A 22,885-nucleotide genomic window follows, 5' to 3' on the forward strand; every position below is an offset into this window, starting at 1 on the left:
TCTGCAGCAGATCCAAGATTTCCTATTCCAGCACCAAATCCGGCCTCCTCCCCGAGTGCTCTATGTTCCTTGGCCCTAAGGATCACAGGGACTGAGGAGGGTGGTCAGAGGGGTCCTCAGTTCCTCCCCCCACATTTGGCCAAGATCCAAGCAATTGCCTGCAGTGAACATCATTGCTGGGGCTTGGCACATGGGGTCTAATAACCACAGGATTTAGGGGCTCCCAGGACTGAGGGGCGTGTGGCCCCTACAAGATCCTGAACCTTCTGGCTGAGAGGAGGACATCAGAGCCAGAGAGCTGAGGGAGCCACAGCAGGAGGGAATGTCCATGTGGAGAGCCGGGGGACAAAGGGGCTTTGCTGCATCTGCCTGGAATTGCTTTCTCATCACCCGCATCTTCAACCTCACCTCCGGCAAGTACTGGGTGCCTGCTGTGGGCTAGGCACCATGACAGGCATGTCACATGGTTCTTTCATCCTCATAGCCTGAAATCAACCCTTTGGAAACGTTATCATCCCCACTCTATAGCTGAGGAAACAGGCCCAGCGAGAACAGCAGCTTTTTCAGGGATGTCCTCACCTGGTGGGTTCTGAATCCCAGCCCAGGCTGCCTGACTCCTGAGCTCTGCACTAATTCCCTCTACTAACAGGAACTGGAGTCCTTGGGCAGCTCCTGTGGGATCAGTCTTCTATATGGATTGTTTCAGAGCTGCACGCCCATCCTCTGAGGTGGGGACCTGTGTGGTCCCCATTTTGCAGGTGAGGAAACTGAGGCAGCTCAGAAAGGTGAAGGGCCTTGGCCAAGGTCACAGAACCCACATTTCCTGGGCTCAAGTTGAGGCTTATCTGAATCCCACCATGAAGAGAGAATCCCTAAAGCCTGCCCAATCCAAACCCCTCATCTTAAGGCTGGTGAAATGGAGCCCCAAAGGGGAACGGAGGCTCGCCCAGGCCCCACAGTGGTCGTCGGCAGCAACGGGACGCAGGTCTCCATGGAGTCCCTCACATGTAGTTTCCATTTTACAGATGGGGCAATTGAGGCGTGGAAAAATAAATGGCACAGAGAAGGCTAAAGGAAAAGTCAGGGTGGTAAACCCAACTTTGGTGCACAGAGCTTCCCAAGACCCCCTCCCCTCCCTGCCAGATCCCCCAAGATCTGTTCGGGGGCAGGGCTCCTGGCTTCAGCCAGCTTGACCCTGGGCCCGTCTCTACAAGTTCAGATTTTCTGCCATCCCAGCCCTGAGCCCCTGCCCCTGGCCTGTGCGGTGCTCTGCCTCACCTGTGTTGGTAAGCTGGGGGTCTCAGCCAAGGGTGGTGTGAAATTGGTGCTGTATGCCTTCAACTTATAATACAGTGCTGCATGTCAAGTCTCTCTCAGTAAAACTGGAAGTAATAAATTGTGACTTGGGAAACACAGATTTGGGTAAATCGGAGTGTTTCAAGGACGGGAGTCAGGGGCTTATAAAGACAAAAAGCCAAGAGGCTGTCAAAAGTTGCCTGATGAGAATTGTGGCTGACACTGACGTGAGCCAGTCAGGAAACATGTCGTTAAGGAATCACAGCTTATTTCAGGGTGGGGGCTTAGTAAGTAGCTGAAGTTTCTGGCAGGTGTTCCGGATGACTTCATTAGGGCAATAAATGCTCACAGGGCCGGATTCTGTGTGGGCTGAGATATGCGTAAGTCACACCTCCTTAGTGATCCCTCTCGAGCAATGCAGACTCCATTTTTGTTTTTCTTTCACAAAGGCAGTCTTCTGCTGCCGTAAGCAGTGACCCCAGCTCAGCCTGGAGGATATTCAGGTGAGCTTCAGTTCTCTAGCTAGTGTTGGAGGAAGAGCATTTGCCATCGATCTCTTCCCTGCAGGCACAGCAGCGCCCACGCCAGCTGAGAATGAGCACAGCTACCTGTGCTCAGGCTTGTGCTGGGGTGGGGGCGGGGAGCGGTCCTCCACCCTTCTAGGCTCATCTGGCTGGTCTAAGAATTAACCTGACATGAGGCAGTCTAACAGGAGAAAAATAAAAATTGAACACGTGTACTTCCTGTGTATACCCATCGGAGACAGCCAGGGTAAACTGAGTGAACTCACCAAGAAGGCTGCAGCCCTCACCTTCAACATCCTCTTCAGCTAAAGACTAAAAAGGATGCTGTAGACAGCGGTCAGTTACAGAGGTCAGTTACATGGAATGCCCGGAGGAATGAAAAGTTCAGTTAGACAAGGGCTGGAAAGGTGTCACTTTGGTTTAGACATGGGAGTCATCAGTGACTGGCTGCGTGGGAATGGAGGAAGGGGAGATACACCAGAGTGGGTGGGGACACACTGCTGGTGGGGAAGCAGGCAAATCCTTCAGGAAGTTTGTCGTCAGAAGTAAGACTGTCTGGTTCACGTGAGAGGGAAGAAACAGAGGGAGATCTTTACAGAGAGGGAAATTTGAAATCATCACTGAGAAGGAAGAAGGTACAAATTAAAGTAGCAGGATCACTGGGCAGTGCGTGACTTTCTTCAGCAGCACTTAAGATGCCTGGGGGAATGTAAGGGGGAAAAGTGATAATCAGTCTGTTGTGCAGTTGGGAGTTTTGCCAAATAAGCACACTGAAATGACAGAAAAGGGAATAAAGGATGTAAGTAGGAGTTATTACGAATTTAGCTCCTGGAAATTGTTGAGAGTATTTCGAGAGTATTTCCTTTACCGTCTTACATTCAGTGATTGGGAACCTGCAAATTAAATTGACTAAAGCAGATTACTGTGAGAAAAAAATTACATATGAATACATGCAAGAGTTCACAAAGCAATGGGATTTGAAGGGGTGGCTAGAAGTGGGGGCTTATATACAATTTAGTAAGTGACAGGAAAAGGAGAAAGGCATTTCCTGAAAAACAAATGACTTCTTGGTGAGAGGGGAGAGAAAGGGCACTTATGGTAGAACAAGTGACATTTAGGAAAGATAGAGAATGCCTTAGGAGAATGTATGGGAGAGATGGCAGGTTTGTGACAATGTCCATTTGAGTCTGGTGCTAGGGACTTGTCTCTAATTTTAAGACTGTTTCCAAAAAGTAAGTAGAGAAAATGAAAAGCCTGAGGCAGATTTCGTTTCTCCATGATGAAACATCTGTGAATCAGTGTTTAAGATAACATATAGAAAGCTTGATGGCACTGTAACGATTGTTGTGATCCAACAGAACACTGAAACAGCCACAGCAGATCCAAACGCTGTCCGTCTAGTCTAAATCTTTAGGTCTACAGACAGTGATTAACGCTGGAAAATTCAAAAAAGCTATCAACCAACACGGCTCAATATCAATGACAAGTTTGGTGGGTGGCTGGGTGCTGTTTAAACAGCTGGCATCCGGGCTCAGTTTGAGTATATAATACTCCAAAGTGCTGGGTTTTATTCCCAAAATCTGCTTAGAAGTCAATGAGACACAGAGAAAAGTGATTTAAAATACATCAATTTTAATCATGCCCATATAGAATGCAAGAGTATTTTCCTTTAATAAACAGTGTCAGTATCTTACATAATGGGAAGTAACTAAAATGTTAGGCAAACAGCCCAGCAGGTAAATGTTTACTATTTATCTTGCAGATCATATACATATTCTGCAAAATCTCCACATATTCTTCACATGCTTTCAAAACCAGATCTGGACTTAGACTTGACTCGTCCATCAAGGCTATGAGAGAGTCTGTAGGACTTAGATTCAAGTTCAGTAGTAGCTAGAAAGAAAATGAAAGAATTAGATTCTTTACTTAAAATACTTCATAGGTAACTAAATGTCAGTTTATTTTTTAAGAAAAGCTGAGACTCTTCTAAGTTTTAAGAATGAAAAATACCTACATACAATTACAAAACAAAATACAAGATTACTACTCTAGGCTTTGCCCAGGGCTGCACGTTGAATTAACTGCTCCTGTGGCAAAGGACCAGAGCCCCTGGTTTTCTCATTTTTCATTCATTTACTCAGCAACCATGTACTAAGGCACTGTGACAAGCACTGGAACCACAAGATGAAGATGACAGAGTCCACCCTGAAAAATCATGTACCATAAACTGGAAAAATAGATGAACAGGCAATTTCGGTACAAAGACATAAATGCCATGACAGGTATAAAAGAGGGCACAGTTGGAACACTCAGAAGGGACATCCAGCTTTGTGTCAATACTGTTCCCTCTTTGGTGGCCATGATGTGTAAGCAGATACCTGAAGGAGGAGAAAGTGTGGGAGGGAGAGGCAAGAAGCAAACACAAAGAGCAGAGGCAGGAAGGGCACCCGCGGAGCTGGACGCAGTCTGACCAGCCGCTGGAGCACAGGGGCAGAGCAGGGGAGGAAAGAGATACGGCTGAAGCCTTTGGCAAGAGCCAAATCGATGTGGGTGTTTTTCTCCCAAGCTAAGGAATTTGGAATTTTTCCTGAGGGCAAAAGGTTAACCCCTGACAAAGTGAATCACAGGAAATTGTCATCCACCAGGGGACAGTTACATGAACTGTGATTGCTTGAGTCTGGGCTTTTGGCCTCAGTCACTACCAAACTCGAGAAGCTGATGACCTCCATGCTGAGAACAGGTCCGTGTGCATATGACAGGGCCACGGGGACAGCAGAAGAGGAAGGGCACAGCCAGAAATAGAGAACACAGACTTCTTGAGATTTTTTTTTAAAGCTATGGATCATGATGAATAAATGAAGAATAACTACATTTATCATATGAATGAAATTATGCTTTCACATTTTTCATTAGATATGTGTAAGAAAAAAATTTAACATAGTATCTGTTATTCAAACACTAGAAAGAGGTACCATTTACTGTTTACAGTGTATTTTGGAAGCCAATGTCTAAATTTAATTCAGAAATGTTGGCAACATACCTTCTTTTAATTCTCTATATTATTCTCCAACTTCTGCATCTGAAATAAGTCAAATATTATTTTTAATGTTTAAGTTAAACAAGAAACACTATCATAGAAATGACAGCTAGCTTATGAAATGTGGCCTTTAAATAAATACTTTTAGAGACTTGACCTAACTTGGGGATTGTTTGAATAGAAAAAAAACACAGGAATAAAATAAAATAAATTCCTACTTACTTTGATTTTAGATAATAGAGAACATATATATGTAAGGCTATTTAGATTCCCCTGATGGAAAGCACAGTAAACACTGTCCTGTCGGATACACCTAATATCAGAGGGCGATGCCCGATCTTGTTAGCACAAAGTTTAAACAATTCATGTTCTACACTGAATGCATTACTCTGCAGTTCTCAGAAAAACTGCCCTTTATAAAAGCTTAGTTTTTTTAACGTTAATGGATTTTTCCTTAAAATGAGCTTTCCATTCCTGCACTTTTAGAAAACTAAAATTTTAAGGTCTGTTCTTGCTAATGTTTTTAGCACAGCATACTAGATGCATAAAATGAAGAAAAGTGTTCTGTTATAATGTCAAGTGAAAATTCTACTGGCAAACAGGTTAAGCAAATGTATTTTGCTCTCTGTATATGACTAAAAAATTTATATCAGAAAATCTGCTTGAAGAAAAGGAAAGGAGAGGCTAGCGCCAGTTTCAAAAGTTGGTTTCTGATTCACAACTTCCTAGAGTTAGAAATAAGGAAAACAATATAATTCTTTAAATGTAACTTTGCTTCCGTTCTAGAAATTAGGGCCAACTTTTTGAAACTTGACTTAATTAGTTACATATTTAATTATGAAATGTGTGGGGACATTTCAAACTACAAGCGTCCCCACCTAGAGTGTTCTTTTAAAAATCTTTCTTATAGAAGTCACCCGCTCACTAAACAGGGTCTAAACTAGTACACCAGACATAATAAACACTGTGGTGATAACAGCAACACGAGAACCGAGGCCTTTGTAAATGTTAGATGCAAAGACAAAATTTGGGGCTACCATTTTCCAGTATTTTCAGAGACTGTTTTCTGTAACACTGACAAGAGCATTCTACAGAGGCCTTCTGCCATCAACAACGTGACAACAGTGCCAAGTGGGTCCTGTGAAGTGAAAAACGCCTAACAGATGAAGGGAGAAGACTTAACTGAAATAAATTCATGTAACCGTTAATAAACGCTATGCAAAATGTAGATCACACTTTTACATGAGCTGAATCTAAGATTACTATCTTTTCCTCTGCAAAGCTTTTTTCCTAAATAGGTACTTCTGGGACCTTTATGTTTATTTCTAGGTGAGGACCCCCATGTCCAGATGGTGGAAGTGGTGTGAAGTCCAACATTAATAAGGAAAAGGCACCTACAGTTTTACTTAAGCTTTTCCATTTAACAAAAACACAGAAAGGTGAGAAAATTATACACAGGAAGACAATGTATCATCAAGTTTTAATTCTAATGATTTTTAATTAGGAGGATTCTCTCGTAACTGGCAGTTTGCAGACTATGTCCCATAGAAATGGAAGGTCCCACCGGGTACACTGCAGGATTGAGGTCAAAACTGAGGTCACAGGCTGGAAGATAATGCTGCCCTCTCTTTCCGAGATCAATTTGATAAAAACACACTTGCCACACATGTATACACACACGTTCATTTCCAAAGTGAGTATGTTTTCAGATTATTGATAGTTTTCAGTTAAAACTTGGTACCATTCTTATTTTAAATGTTATAAAAATAAGTACAATTCCAGAAATGTAATAAAATCAAGTCATTTAACTGCTTTGATTCATTGTCCTGTTGTAAATAGGTTAATGTATGAAGGAAATGGCACTTGTCAGTTTGTAACTATTAAATGCATGTATTTTTCTGCAGAGAAAACAAATGAGAAAATTTGTTGATCAAGGAGCTAAAAAATTAAGTACAGAGAAAAAAGTGAATGAAAGAAAAAGAACTGGAAGAAGCTGAGTGGTTGTCTTTCAAAAGATAACACGCTTCCTCATTTGTCCATTCAGACAAAATGAAATGAGGGCAGGAGGGAGTCCACAGGGCAGAGAGCTGATACCAGAAACAAGGTTACTGAACTCTGCCTCTGCTTTATGAGAAGTGAGCTTAACTACTGTGATAGTTTGATTAGAATTAAAATTCAAAGTGGATGTGACCTGCCTTGGAAGCCTACTTTTAAAAGAAACGTGACCAGATCCTGCTGAGATGCAGTGCTGTGTCATGTAAAAAGTTATAAGTCTTAGGAATGTTAATCGTTTTAGCTCTGGTATAATCCCATTTAGAAAAAGGGCTGCTAAACCAGACATTTGAGAAATTTAAAAGTTACTTAAATAAATCATCAGAAAATGTTTGAAAGTGTCAGTAATACACCAAAAGTCCAAAATCAATGAGTGTAAAATTTAGTCTTCCTATTTAAAATAGATTTGAAGGACATTTATTAACTATTGTGGCCATGCTTCATGTTAGGCACACCAATACTTAAAAACTCTTGAACATAAAAAAATCTTTAAAACAGAGAAATTTTGTCTGTTATAATATTGTCTGGAATCCATTTTAAAGTTCTCAGTTCTCAGAAAAAAATTCTACGTGCAAGAAAATGTAACAGTGATGTATCTGCTCAGGCTAATTTTAACTTTTTGTATTTTATAATAATATAATTAAATAACACAATTGAGTAAAACTGTAAAATTGCTTCTGACATATAGGACAAAACATCCCAGAAATAAACTAGAATGTGAAATCTGAGGGTAAAAATTAACAAAACAGATACGAGGTCCATCTGTTACCGCTACAACGATGTCACGTGACAAGGCTATACTTCATGCAGCAGTAAGAGAGGCAATAAACCCAAGTGTTATGAGCTGGAAAAACCTTGCTTCAACAACCAGCACGACTGAAATCACAGACTTAGAGCAATACTTCTGTCAAGTTAGAAAAAAATGCTGAGTAAGCTGGAACTTCACAGTAGGAACAGTCCAAAATGTTAAAATTTGCACATAAAGGAGAACGTTAAATTCAATCCCAATGTCATTTTTAACATTCTGCTTTCTAGAGCCATAGCTGAAAAGCTGTGGAAGTCTGTTTTGTTAAGCCCCATGCAAAAACCCATACCTTCCTGTCATTTTAAACAGTATGTCCACGCCTCTCATAGCATTACTTTATGTTTTCCCAGCAGAAATAATTACATCCCTAGCAATTCCACAAGGCACCTTCTTTCTCTAAGTCTAAGAAATCTGTAAGCAGTAACTGTACAGTAACTCCTGTGAGGCGCCCGGCAGTGCTGAGGGAGACGTGTCTCTGCACCTGGACAGAGTGGGGCTTGTTAACCTCCCTGCTAAACCTAGCATGATTCAGCCCCATGGCCCCACAGAACTACATGTACCTTGTAACTACAACACTGAGTTTAAAATAAGTCATTTTCCAGTGTATCTAGAAGTACTAAAACATAGACACCTCTTTCCCCAAAAAACATTAAAGGAGAAAACTGTCCTCAGGAGCTTTCTCTTGCATTGCTTTTGCACTCACACTCTTCCAACATCATCCCGCAAAGTGACACACTGTCGATTTTTTGGTGACAACTAATGAAAACATTTCGAGTTTGCATCATGCTTAGCCACTGACGGAAGTGTTAGCCATGCATTTTTTTTTTTTAACACCACGCAGTCCAGTTTCATGACTCTGAAGCACTTAGACTCAATTTACCCACAACACTATGAAACCTGAGCTTTTTTCTTCTTCCATTTTATTATGACATGAAGCCAAGTGAGAAGAAACAGGTTGAGATCTCACTTAACAAGGGCCCGTGCTGCCCTCCTCTGCATCAAGAAGATCATGAAAACACCATCAAACCATAAACCAACGTGCACCGCTTTAAATGGCTATTTTAACAACGATACACAATGAAAACTGGTTGTAATTTAAAGACTCCCTATCGTTGCCACCTCAGTATTCCTGCAGGTGAGGGCAAGACAGAGACATAAGTGAACTTCATTTTAAAAATTTAAGTATTTGCTTTACTTGACTACATATTTAGAAATGTCCTACAACTGCTCAGGAAGACAACAATTAAAATAACAATGCTATAAGTAAAACAGCAATTAAGGATGTACTCTTACAGAAGAAAATGATAAAAATTTTAAACTTAAAAATGGAACTTAATGTTTTTAGTGTTACAAGTTTATTGAATTCATAAAAAGAACTTATCTTGGATTCCTTTAAATAAAAAACATCCGCGTGTGGTTAAGTAGCTCAATGCCAATCATTTACTTATGCTTAGGGGTAGAAAAACTGGGGTGCAGCAAAACTTGAAAATTACTATCAACCAATGCCAAACTGAAATCAATCAGAAACTAAGCCAAACATTGGAAAGTGGATCTCTAGTTATTTGGTACTAATACTTAATTTCTAAAATAGAATTTAAAATGGAGCTTTTTAAGAAATTTAAAATTTGTCAGTTTAGTTGCATTTATTGAATAAAGTTAATGACAGGTATCTCTTGATAATTACAAGTCCAGAGACTTTAAAAAATTATAAAATTTGTCTCCTTTCTTTATTAGCACAATTATGGCTTTTACTTAGTGTGCATAAGTCAAATAAACAACTCAGAATTTCATCAAATTAAAAACAAGAATTATATCAGAAATCTGAAACCCAAGGAAAAAAGATAATATGACTAACCCAGAACAAGTGATCGCTCCAGCTAGTTTAAGGGTCAGAAAAAGTCTTGAAGTTCCTTCTTCGAGTAAGACTCCTTTTGGCCTCCATGCTAGTACTAGCAGCAGAAGGCAGTCCGTCAACAGGCCTTGCAGGAACAAAGCCAGGGAAAGAGCTCTTGTGCTGCTTCTCCAGCTGAAGCTTAGTGCTCACCTTGGCCAGCCTCTCATTAACCCTGCGAGGATCGCAAAACACAGATTTCATTCATTTTCTTCCTAAGTGATGTGTATTTTTAAAGTTGCTATAATAGTAAACAAATTGTCCCATTAAACTGCGTTTTAACACCAAAAATACGTCAGCGAAGACCTACTGTAAACAATTACAGTTTAAAACTGTCCTAAAGAAGGATGTATGTGCCTGGGGGGGCCCTTAACTAACAAGTACTTCAAAGTGGGGAGAGTCAGAGATGGAGACGCCCCCACAGAAGACCCCCACTGCCTTCTGCACAGGCTGCATCTAGACATACTCACCCTCAGTAAACCAGTTTAGAAATAAAAAATAAACCACCCCTTAAAGCCATTTTCAAGCATTTGCTTTCACCCCCCTTATATACACATCTCACTCATTACCCGGGAGAAATTAAGCATGTGGCACTAAGCAACAGTTTAGAGCCACCACCTCTGGGGGGCACCAGGCGGCAGAGTGGATGGTGGGAAAAAACTACGACAGTGCCAGGGGCAATTTCAAGTGTCCCCCAATTTCCCAAAGCTCACTTTGTTACTTTGCTTTTACCAGAGGCCTACATCAGCACTTGTTTTCCATAACCAAACAAAATCTCAAGCGGATTTTCACTTTTATGGAAAAAAAGCAAAAAGCCAGAATAGCGCTGGGTGTTTGTTTTAGCCCGAGCCATCAGAGGGGCAACGAGCACCCCGAGCAGCGAGAGGGGCTCCACTGAGCTCCTTCCCCAGAACCACACTCAGTATCCTGGCATCACGCCGCCACGGCTTTGGACTGTGTGTGTGAGCGCCTGTGCTTTATGCACAATTATTTTATGCACCCACCAGCAAGATGTGTCCTAAGGTAACTGCCTCTTTGTTTACACCGACAACTTTCATAGGAATGCTCTACTTTTGGATAGCGGGGAGACCTGTAGCTTATAACACTGCTACTCAGGCACCGGAGGTGGGACCCGCCCTTTCTGTCTTCCACACACCCCCTCGGGCAGGCCACCATATTCTTCTTAGCCACTTTGTGAACCACAATACTGCCCTTCACCCCTATGTGAATTTCCCCCTATTCCCCAAGCATGCCCTTATGTAGCAGAGACAAACTTAAAAGGGTACAGTACTTCGTCTCACGGTGCCCACTAGCGGTGACACCAAATATCACAATGAAGAAAATAAATTCACCAGACACCAGCATGGGGCCCCTTGGGTTTACGTTGTGCTCTTCCAAAACACAGTTAATTTTAAACTCATTAACATTTCTATTTATGGGAGTTCCAGCTAGAAATTTTGTGATAATATGGCTGTCTAAATTACAAAGTTTGCAAAACCCCTAGCTTAAAGACTAGATCAGGTTAAATATATGCAAATATAAAAAATAAAGTCATGTAAAAGCAACAAAAGGCAGGGAGATGCAAACTGCCCTGGACTGATATTTTAAAGAAGAGTTCATTTGCTAACATCATTTCCCAAAATTACACTATCTAGTTAGCTTTCACTTGCTACTCACCTCATGAACATGGCTCAATAAGAATTATGCCTTAGAGGCAAATTAATGACATAAATTATTTTCTATAATTCTATGTTCTGACTTACGAGGTTAGCTGACTTGCCAAAGACTTTCTATTTTCTAGCTCTTCCAGGTACAGTTGTTTGTATTTTTCCAATTTGTTTTCATTAGAATCATTTTTCAGTTCAGGTTCCAGGTCTTTAACTCTGTGTTCCATTTGACTTACTGAAGCACATTTATACTCTCTTAACACATTTTCTTGAAATGCTGCTTGTGCCTAAAGCAAATTAAAAGGATACAATTTTATAAATAATTATAACCTGAGTAATTACAGTCTATTTGTTCCCTTTAGTTTTGAGTCAGTGACTCAGAGAGCAATTTTAAGTGTGAGAAAAAAGCTGACTGTTAAACTACTTATCATCGTCAAGTGAATTAAATCTGAATTACAAAATTAAAGTTGAACCACTCTTATATTAGTACTCATGTAACGTGATAGTTCAAAGAATAATAGGATCAATTTAAAATTTTAAAAATTGAACAATACAACCTAACAGTAATCCCAGAGTGTGGCACAGTATTTACATCACAATATATTCTTTTCCTCCTAGTAGTCTTGATTTACACCAAATGATCTTAAAAATAATTCTCTAGTGAGAATTGTTCTCAAAGATCAATTTAGTGATAGTGATGATGGAAACTAAATTATTTAAAGGGAGTAACAAATGCGGCCTTCCTTCCAGAAATCTACAAAACAAACTGCTATATGGGAAGTAGAGGAAACACATAAAATGTACACATCCAAACTAATTCTTAGCGAAGTGAGTTAGAGCACGTTACAGATCAATGTTTCACCTGTAAAAACTGGCTGATTTCTTTCAATTTTTCTACTACATCATGTGTTGCTTGCTCTTCAGTTTCCCGTCTGTACTGCACAGCTCGCCTGAGTTCTTTCAGTTTTTCTACTACATCCCATCTTGCTTGCTCTTCAGTCTCCCGTTTGTACTGCTTCACTTGACTGCGTTCCACTATGTTCATTTAGAGGTGACCTCTGAGGTTTAGTACTTCTTCCTCCAACTTCTTCTTCTCCTTCTCTAGTGTTTCACACTTCTTTTGCATCTCTTTCATAGATACTAGTTCTTTTAGAAGAAGCTGAGTTTCTGCACTCAGATGGAGAAGTACTGAAGATGTAGATTCCTCTTTTGCTGGAAGATCAGCATTCTGCATGAAGAAGATAAAATTGTTTGGTAATGAGGTTAGCAGACTGAGAACAGCCTAACTCTAACCCAGCATCAAAGGTTGAAATAAACTCAGTTACAATAAAATGGTATCTGCCTTGTAGAAGGGAGAAACTCAAATTACTCAGAAAATCAAGAAAAAAAGTTCAAACCACCAAGAGTCACAAAAATATAGTTTACTGTCATCATCTTTGTTATACATTTGTACTTGATTTTACACTCTTATTTTTTCTATAATTGTTTCATGTCTTTCCTACATAAAATGACTATAAGGCACCTCTTAGTAGAAAGTCTCTTACCCCTTCCTTCCCCAAGTCTTAACTCTTCATGATTTTTAAAGTTTTAGGGCGATCACATTGAGTTACTTAGGGCTGAGTTAATAAATGCCTCCCAAAACAAGACTTTGAAAAAAAGACTGCAATTAATACATCTTACAAATATGGATTCTAATGCCATAAGCCTTTCTCTGAACTACAAATATTTTATGCTAGTTTGAATTGCATTCCAAGGAGCAATGAATGATTCACAGAGTTAAGGAGAAATCCATCTCCTGGTGTAGTGGTTTAGTAAGATGACCCATACATTTTTCTAAACAAACAAAAAAGCCTTAATTCTTGTAATCCTTTGTGGCTCTCCACAAAACAAGAGAACATACTCAACAAAAACAAAAAAAATTGCTGGAATTTCAGTGACACTGACTTGGGAAGAACTGCTTTCCTTCAGATAGACGCATTATTTGGTGAGACAAGGTAGGTGGAGGTAGTGGTTGTAAAACATCTACAAATTCCTTGACACTTCCCCTGCGAAATTCCCTCCCCTGAAGTATGTACTGGCCTCAGTCAACTGCTTTCTAGGGGACAGAATGTGGGGGCACTGCTGTGTGATTTCTAAGGCTAAATGGCCTCTGACTTTCACTCCATAGGGATGCTCACCCTTAGAACCCAGCCACCACGTTGTGAAGCCCAGGCCACCTACTGAGTGTACACGCAGCTGTCCCAGCTGATGACCCCAGGGAATGTCCTTAACCCAAGCCAGCTCCAACTTCCAGACATGTGCATGAACAAGCCTTTAGATTATTGTAGTGCCTGCTTGATGCCAAGTGGAGAAGAAATGAGCTGGTTCCACTGAGCCATGTCTAAACACAGATTTTGGAACCAAGCAAATGCTGTTTTGAGTCACCAGGTTTTGAGGCAGTTTATTATATAAATTATTAGCAATACATAACTGGCACAGATATTGATGTTAAAAATGGGGCACAGCCATTAAAAAAGAACCCAAAATGTGGGGATGCCTTTGCACCTGGAGGTAGGTGAAACCTGAACAGATGTAGAGAAGAGTAGGAGTGAAAGCCCAAAGTGTCCCCGAGACTGTGAGTGGAAGCCTGAGGGCCCTTGAAGGGCTGAGTGACGGCTTCTAGGCCAGGGAAGAAAAGGACACCGGAGGAAACGGGACTCTTGCTACCAAACAGCTGAAAGTAAAATTGACAAGAGAGATAAGCTAAAACAAAAAGATTATTAAATATAAAGAAACTAGGACTCACTGGGTTCAAGTATCTGTATCCCATTTAAAGCATCTCCACATGCCCAATTGTCACACAATGTGTAAGCAGAGAAATGGCTTCTGGGCTAAGATCAAATCTAGGGTGCTACCAGGAAAACAGTCTAAAGATGAAGCCAAGACTTTGTTAGGACCTTGGAAAGATTTAACATACTGCCTCAAATTCCTTTAAAGATCTTAAAAGCGTAAGAATTTCAAAGGCATGGTCCCACAACAGCTTCACAGGAAGCCCAAGGTGAAGAGTTTATCTCAAAGAGACATGAGAATAGCTTTTCCAATGGCAGGAACCCCAATAAAATTCACAGGAAACTCAGTTTTAAAGAGAACTGTGGTAGCAAAACTACTGCTTGCTAGCTTGGACTGAAAGAGACAAAGTGCAAAACGAGAAGAGGCCTTTGGGTTTTTCTTAGAAGGTCTACAAGGAGGAAGCTGGCTTGAGAGAACTACTCAGCTGCAAACACTGGTCATTGCTCATGAAAGGGACAGAACAAAGAGCTCAGAGAAGGCAGCGAAGGAGAACCCCTCCCAGGATTAGGACTAAATCCTAGTCAAAAAGCTGGCAGCATCAGGCTGCATTTCAGAACTGCTACGGGCCACTGTGCCTCCCATCTTCCATCTGTGAGTGAGGGAGTCCTTAGGATTTAGCAGAATGTTGGGTGTGTGGCGGCAAATAACCCGTGTCTCCTTATCCTCAAGCCTCAGCACTGAGAGGAGTGTACCCAAGGGCTGTACTCCAGAAACCACGCCCAGGAACCTCAGCCCCACCTGGACCTGGTGAAGATGGGAAGGCCCTGGACTGGAGCCTGAGCCTAACACCACAGCGACCCAGACCTGCTTGGGGATTGAGTGGGGATAAGTGGATTTCTTGTATGGAAGCAGTAAGAAAACGTGGCTAGTGAGTAGATTATGCTGGTTTTTGAGTGTCTCCATAAATTTTCAAAATTAATTCCATAAAAAAGGTAGAATATGGACCAACCTTAAGTGCCCTCCTCGTAAAGAACAGAAAACAGTGAAAGTGGCACCGAGTGAACTGCAGGGCAGGTTTGAAAAGGCACTTCACCTTCTGCCTCTTAACCCTGGAACCCAGTCTCAGGTGGGCACGCTCAGGCCACAAAGACAGCTTACGTGTTCCAGGGGAGGTGGTCCACCTGCCTGCCCCACCTAAGCCACAGCCCACTGCCAACATCAACCATCAGACATCAATGGATGAACCTTCAAGTGATTCCAGCCCCCTGCCTTCGAGCTGCCCCACCTGAAGCTGAGAGGACTAGAGGCCAGCTGTCTTGGCCACACTTTTCCTAAGTGTAGGTTGTGAACAAAATAAGTGCTTATTTAAGCCACTGAACTTTGGGGAGTTTGTTAGGCAAAAACATATAAACAGAAGAGTGGGTGAAAAAAGACAGTAAAAAATGTAACTTGAATATAGTAGAAATTGGTCTCCTATAAACTGGAATGTTAACAAATGTTGAGATTAACTTATTAATGACAAAGTGCTGATGAGAAGAAGCAGATAAAGAAAGGCCTAAGAACTAGTGAGAAGAAAGGTACTTCAGAGTTCCCTCCAATTACAGTTTCTTACAAACCAGCATGTATTTCACAGTTTCCCCTCAACTTTGAGGATAAGGAAGACTGGTAAGCAAGGAGACACAGGATTTGAAGTCTAATAACTGAAAAACTAGAAATAGTCAGTTTACCAAAATCAACCTTTTTACCTCATTCCAATTAACTGAAATTCTAAGAGACAGGCAGCTTTGAGAACTTATTAATCTAGCACTCACTCTTCATTTTTCTTTCCTCAGAGAGAAAATAAAATATTATGGAACCATAAATGTAGTGTCCTTTGGCAGTATTTAAGTTAAATACCATTTTTCCTTTACTTTACTTAAAAGCTTCTTGGTAAGGGAAGATAAGACTGTCTCAGCTTTATGTTGTAGCACAATGCTTCTCCATATCACAGATCAGCTTTGAACTTTTGAAATTCAAATTACTAATCTGTTATCTGTTTCTGATAAAAAACAGTTTAACAGCTGTACTCTTGGAAAATTTTCCTTGGATGGGATGAAATATTTATTTCATTAATTATGCATTCAGCTATAGAATACAGCTAGGCACCTCTCCTTTTAAGTAAAAGGAAGTAGACACAGGGAGCTGAGAATGCAGGATCTACACCAAGAACAAGATCGGCACCAGTGTTACACACAAGAACCAAGCCAAAAGAGGACTTCATCGTGAACTGCAAGATGATGGATTAGAGAGGCTTCCAAAGAGGAAGGTTGAATTAATCTTCCAGGCATAATCTTTTGCCTCGATAGTGAAATCTATGGATGAGTCTATGAATTATAATGAGTGCAACATAATGAAGTATATTGCAGACTAAGTCAGCAGATCCCGTGACCATGATTTGATGGAAACTGGAGTGAAGTGGGAGGCACTGGGTGAGAAACTAAAGGCCTGAATGGGGGGGAAGGAATGGACTTTATCTTTGCAAGCCTACTTTCTGTCATGTCACAGAGTCAGCAAGGCGTAAGCTGGCCACAGGCTCCTTCAGGAAGCAGCACATCTCCACAGAAGTAGAGTTACAGATATTCCACGACACTGACTTTTTATTATGTAAAACAACTGCTAATAGGCAAGAAGACTCAGAAAGAGTTCTCATAACATCTGAATTGCTACTGGCATAGAACAGACATAGATCAATGCATCACCACTGAGAATCTTAAAGAAACCCTCACAATTATGGTCAATTGATTTTCAATACGAGTGTCAAATAACTGAATGAGACAATAATAGTCTTTTTAACAAATGGTACTGGGACAACTGGATATCCACATGCAAAAGAACAAAATTCGACCTCTACCTCATACAATATATATGAAAGTAACTCAAAATGAAAAAGCTAAAACTACAAAATTCTTAGAAGAAAACACAGGGGTGTGTCTTCATGACTGGATCTGGCACTTGTTTCTTAGGGCAGTAAAAGACAGAAATGTATTAACTGAACTTCATCAATATTAAAAACTTCTACTCTTCAAAATACACCATCAAGAAGGTAAGAAGGCAAGCTCCTGAACAGGAGGAAATACTTGAAAATCCCACATCTGATCAAAGACTTGCACCCAGGATACAAAAAGAACTCTTACAATTCAATCATAAAAAGACAAACCAATTTTAAAATGGACAAAAACCTAAACAGACAGGTCTTCAAAGATACACAAATGGATAAGCACATGAAAAGATCCATAACATTCTTAGTCATCAGAAAAACGCAAATCAAAGCCACAATGAGATGCCAATTCACACCTACCAGGAGGGCTAATGACCAGTGTTGACAGGAATGCATAGAAATTGGGAGAATTACACACTTTGGATAAAAATGTTAAATGGTGCAGCCACTCTGGAAAACAGTATGGCAGGTCCTCAAAAGGTTAAAGAGTTACCATATGACCCATACGACAGCATTTCCATTCTTAAGTCTGTTCCCCAAAGAAATGGAAACATGTTTACACCAAAACTTGGACAGAAATGTTCACAGCAGCATTATTAGCAATAGCCAAAAAGCAGAGGCAACCCAAAGGTCCATCAACTGACGGATGGATAAACAGTTTAGCCCAACCGAGTAATGTCTGACAATAAACAGAAATGGAAATACTGACAAGCGCCGTAACATGGATGAACCTTGAAGATGTTTTGTCAAATGAAAAAAAGCTAATCATGAAGGACCACACAGCATGTGATTCCATTCCTGGGAAACACCCAGAACAGGCACATCTATAGAGACAGAAATCAGACTGGTGGTTGCCGGGGGATGGGGGGCTGCGGTGCTGGGGGTGATGGCCAAGGGATGCAGGCTTTCTTTTCGGGGTGATGGGAATGTTCTAAAATTGACTGTGGTGACGGCTGCACATCTCTGAATATACTAGGAGATACTAACTATGCATCCTAAATGGGCGAATTATATGATACGTGAATTTTTTTCTTTTTTGGTGGAAGGAAGTAATTAGGTTTTACTTATTTATTTTTAGAGGAGGTACAGGGGATCGAACCCAGGACCTTGTGTATGCTAAGCATGTACTCTACCACTTGAGTTATGCAATCCCCCTATAATATGTGAATTATATCTCAAAGTTAAAAAACAAAATCCAAAGGCAGGATCTAGACAATTTTCTTCTCTATTTTGGGTGTACAGACGTGATCTGAACTTCTCCAAGCTTTGACAACATGTCTAAAATGAAGAGAAAGTGAAGGCAATGCCTAACTTCAACTGGTCTGTATAATGACCTTTCTGCACAAGGTATTCTGAAATCCATGAAATAAATACACACAGATTCTATATCCATTCACAAAAGTGAAGATGAGACATGACAATTTTCTGGAACATTCCACGAAACATTATCATACCTCTGATTTTATCTAGCTTGCCTCATTGTGGTGAGAGATCACTAAAAAATACTGTTTAATAGGAAACAAAAGTTAACTTCTGTGAGGAAAGAGGTATAATTCTCAACTTCTCTAAGGGTAAATATTATAAGAAAAAAATAAAGAAATGGCAGAATGAAAGTCAAAGTTTAAGAAACAAGTGCATTATAAAGATAATAAAAGTGTAATTATAATGAAGATGCAAAAGAAAGCTGTCCCTGAAAAGCTTGTGTCCTGCAACACTCTGCGCTGCACATTCACGGCCGATGTGCTGAATTTCATACATACTGGGTTCGCAGTTTGATGTGACTTCCTCTCTCCATCCCGTCTCTTATTTTCTGAGTTAGTGTGATGATGTGCTGTCACCTCCAGGGATGCTTCCAACATAGACACTTTCTTCCGGGTGTCATTCAGTTCTTGTTGAAGCTGTCTCATATGGGCCTAAAAAGATAACTCTGTTACTGAATTTCAAGTCACCTTATCACTAAGTTACATTAATAATATGTAACTCAAACAAATGGACTTTGAGAACTATCCCCACAGACATCAATTCACCTTCTTTTCCTCATAGGCACACATTCCTGTTGACTGAATTTCGTGAAAGACACAGAAGGCGTGACCCTCCTGCCTTATTGACAGTAAGTTAACTTAGACAATGGATGCAGCCCCACCAGCCATTCCCTGCCCCTCCCAGGAAGTGGCCAAGCTTTACCCCCACTGAAGTCTCAAACAGAAAGGGGTGTGTGGGTGGGATGAGTTGTGGTAAATTCCACACTGTGGAACATTCTCCCTCTTTCTCATTAGAGGCTTAAGTTCAGAGTTCTTCACATATTCAATCTGGTGTTTAAATCCTTCCAATAGACTCCCATCTCACAATAAAAGTGAGGTTATTCCAATGGCCTTTGGGGACCTGAGACAACCTGGCCTCCCCTGCCTCCTGGACTGCAGCTCCTACAGCTCCCCCCACCCCTCCCACTCACTGCCACTCAGGACTCTGGCTGCTCCTCCTCAGTGTGAAAATGGGACCCCAGTGCCAAACTCGAACATCACAGAGCACTCCAGTTCCTCTGTACTGCTGCTTTACAGTGTATATATTTATAGCCTGCACATTTTTTATATTCAACTAGTTTCAACGTTCAGCTTCCATCAGATACCACTTTGAACTTTCTTTGAGGAAGTCTGAAAACTAGTTCCCTTTCTGGGTACTTACTTCCATTTCTGCTCTGTCCATTTCACACTGATACAGTCTGTCCTTTAAACATCTGCATTCATTGATTAACTCCTTGTTTTCTTCCTCCAGCATCAGAACTCGTCTGCTCATGGCTTCAAGTTTTCCCATGTGATCCAGAAACAGCTCTGGGATATTAAGTATTGTCTTTTCACTTCTGGCTTCATTTTGAGCAACTTCCAGTTGCTGTCGAAGCAACATGTTTTCACTTTGTAGTTTACATACTTTCTCCTTCAAGAATGCCTGCTTTCCAATATATTTGTTGACTTCCCCTTGTTTGCTTTGAGAGAAGGCTTCAGTTTCCTTGTTTGAACACTGGGCTTGGCCTCGGTCTCTATGCACACATTCTAATACCAAAGTCGTTGGTCTAAGAGCATCTCTCCTGGGATGGAGCTCAATTTCTGGGCCACGGAATTGACTTTCAGCTTCAGGAAGTTGCTGAGGAAGCACCTCGCTGCTATCTTTTGGGTCAGACAGCTCAAAATCCATTGTGTCCTGTAAGTGAAACCCCTCATCTCTTACTCTTTGAACTGTACGCAATAAACTGACATAATTTCCTTTGAAGTGAAAGACTAATCTCTAAGTTTATACAACAAAAAGTTTGCAGTTTCTGGGTATCCAACTGGAAAAACTTAAGGTGGATACAAATCTCAAACTTTGAACAAGCAGAAATCCAAAAAAGTTCAAACATTTAATTAAAGACAGCGAATCCATGAAAGTAAAAAAGAAACCACAAAAGGATGTTTAAGAAGCTCAGAATCACAAAGGCCTTTCTCTGAAATACAACAAACCCAAAAGGCTTAAAATAGAAAATGAATAAATCTGACTACACTTAAAAATTATATCTGACATCTAACCTTTACAGTTACCCCCAAAGTAAGAGCTTTAGCTCTGTATATATTTGGACAGGTTAAATTTCCTAAAAAATTTTTTCCTGAGAATATTCCATAAATATTCTCCCTTCCTAACACTTCTAGAGTGAGTTATAATTACATCTACGGATGAATGATAAACCTAAGCACTGTACTAAGCATGTCTACAAACATCAGTTAACTCATTTAGCTGTGACAATTCTGGAATAAAGGGTTAAAAACACAAGCAAGCTGCAGGGTTTTCCCCAGGGCTTCTGACTCTCTGACTCTTACACCAAACCAAAGCTACTTTTCTAGGATAAATACATAAACACAAGAGAAGCCTTCTATTTCAGTAGTGGTGAATACACTAAAGGTAAAGAAGGTCAAATTTACAGAGCTCTTCTTAGAAAATCAGGAGACTATTTGCTTCTGCAATATTTTTATTTCTTCTTCATGGTGTTTATAACAGTAATGGATGTGAAACAGCAGGGAAATACAGTGAACTATTTTATTAAAAATAAAATACTGATTAATAAATTATCACTAAGTATAGATTACGGCATATGTATCACTATATTCGAAAGCTCCTTGTACTGAAATTGGAAACCACATGGAGCAGAGCATTACTTTTTATCACACGTAGAATGACACCCAAACTGCGGTTTCTGAACTGGCTATACTTTTTCCTCCTTACCATCACTGGAAATGATAAAGTAACCTCTCCATTCGTCTATCAAAGGAGTGAGATAACTGCCAGAAACTAGAATGCCTCCCGTTAGTAGCAACAGTTTTGAGATAATGAAAAGTTCATCAATTCCTATGGACAATATTAATAGCGTCTCCTTGGATGAGGCCATTGTGAATGTCACTACGTCACTGTTGCAGGCAAGTGGATTTGAATTCAAAATATTGCTTTATCCAATAGACCAGGAATGAAAACTCCAGAAAATATATTTACATACATAGGCTTTTAAAACCCTCTATACTTTCTGTACCTACAGTACTGGTTTTTAAACTATGTAAGTATACAAATCCATACACACATGTTTGAAGACGACTAAAGAAAATACCTCAGCATTCATTTTCTTATTAGCCTTTTCTGCCTCCTTTTGTTGGGAAAGACGATGGGCCAGGATTTCATCTTGTATTACTCTGGCATTCTGCTCTTGAGAAAGTTGTCTCTGAGCCTCATTTTGCTCTTCTAAAACCTGGAGACATATTTCATTAGGTTTTGGGTTTTATACCATGAAAAAAAGTCAAAAAAAGCTTAGGAGGGGAATCTTTAAAAAAAATTTTTTAAATCTGTTAAAAAGAAGTAGCCTTTTTAAGCACAGGGACCTTTAATGCACATAAATAACTCAAATTCTAATATAAATGACAGCTAAATTTATCACAGAGCAAAAACACAAGGGATGTAGTATCATGAAAGAAAAACTTCTTTAACACTTTAAATTGAGTTATAGTCATTTTACAATGTTGTGTCAAATTCCAGTGTAGAGCACAATTTTTCAGTTGTACATGAACATATATATATTCATTATGACTTTTTTTTGTTGTGAGCTACCACAAGATCTTGTACATATTTCCATGTGCTATACAGTATAATCTTGTTTATCTATTCTGCATATGCCTGTCAGTATCTACAAATTTTGAAATCCCAGTGAAAGAAAATTTCTTTAAGGCATTTAACCAGTTCCATCATAGTCTCAAGGCAATTTAGCCTGGATTTTAACTTCAAAAAGCCAAAATTAACACATGGATTTGAATTAGACTTGGTTACTTTGTTGAATGGACCAAAACTGTCAATCCTTATGTTAATGATTAAGCTCAATTTAACTTCCATTCCTTCATTCAGAAAAGACACAGAGCATCTATTAGATGCCAAGAACACCAAGAAATTAGTAAATTAAGCTCTAAATGTCATAGTTCATTTTTAGGATGAGATAACTTTTGTTTTAAATGAAAATATAGATTAATTCTAAAGAATATTATAAATAATATTGATGAAGCAGTGTTAGAGATTTGAAAGTTTCACGTTAAGACTAATTTACCTGATTTGGTTTATTCCTTATGCTCTTCAGTTTGCATTCTAGTGCTCGGGCAGTGATTTCAAGTTGTTGTTTCAGGTAAACCTGCTCATTGTATTGTTTCTCTTTTCTTTTTAAATCATCCTTAGATTTTTCATATAATGTATAAGCATTTTCCTTCTTCTTTGTTTCTTGTTCTAATGTGAATCTGCAGTGAAATATGCTTACCTTAAAATTTATTTTGTTAGAAAATAAAAAGTGCATTTTATGATCTGGTTCTTCACAT

At 39.9% G+C, this 22,885-nt stretch overlaps 1 protein-coding gene across 22 annotated transcripts in view; it reads right to left on the reverse strand.

Annotated features, from left to right (window-relative positions):
- Positions 1-3,432: 3,432 nt before the first annotated feature.
- Positions 3,433-22,885, reverse strand: part of LOC116151746 (coiled-coil domain-containing protein 144A-like) — a 120,720-nt gene continuing 101,267 nt past the window's right edge. For 20 of the 22 annotated variants that reach the window (XM_064494326.1, XM_064494329.1, XM_064494327.1 and 17 more), the window contains 9 exons: positions 22,624-22,807; positions 21,643-21,780; positions 19,701-20,213; positions 18,779-18,931; positions 12,135-12,500; positions 11,369-11,559; positions 9,570-9,780; positions 4,861-4,899; positions 3,433-3,713 (listed from right to left, as the gene is read on the reverse strand). In XM_064494326.1, coding sequence (XP_064350396.1) covers positions 12,318-12,500; positions 18,779-18,931; positions 19,701-20,213; positions 21,643-21,780; positions 22,624-22,807 — 1,171 coding nt within the window. In that variant the 3' untranslated portion in view covers positions 3,433-3,713; positions 4,861-4,899; positions 9,570-9,780; positions 11,369-11,559; positions 12,135-12,317. The remainder of the gene's footprint in view (positions 3,714-4,860; positions 4,900-9,569; positions 9,781-11,368; positions 11,560-12,134; positions 12,501-18,778; positions 18,932-19,700; positions 20,214-21,642; positions 21,781-22,623; positions 22,808-22,885) is intronic. The other 2 variants (XM_064494334.1, XM_064494331.1) reach the window with 2 other exon arrangements.

Source organism: Camelus dromedarius, chromosome 15 (assembly GCF_036321535.1).
Source record: "Camelus dromedarius isolate mCamDro1 chromosome 15, mCamDro1.pat, whole genome shotgun sequence".
Classification (NCBI taxonomy): domain Eukaryota; kingdom Metazoa; phylum Chordata; class Mammalia; order Artiodactyla; family Camelidae; genus Camelus; species Camelus dromedarius.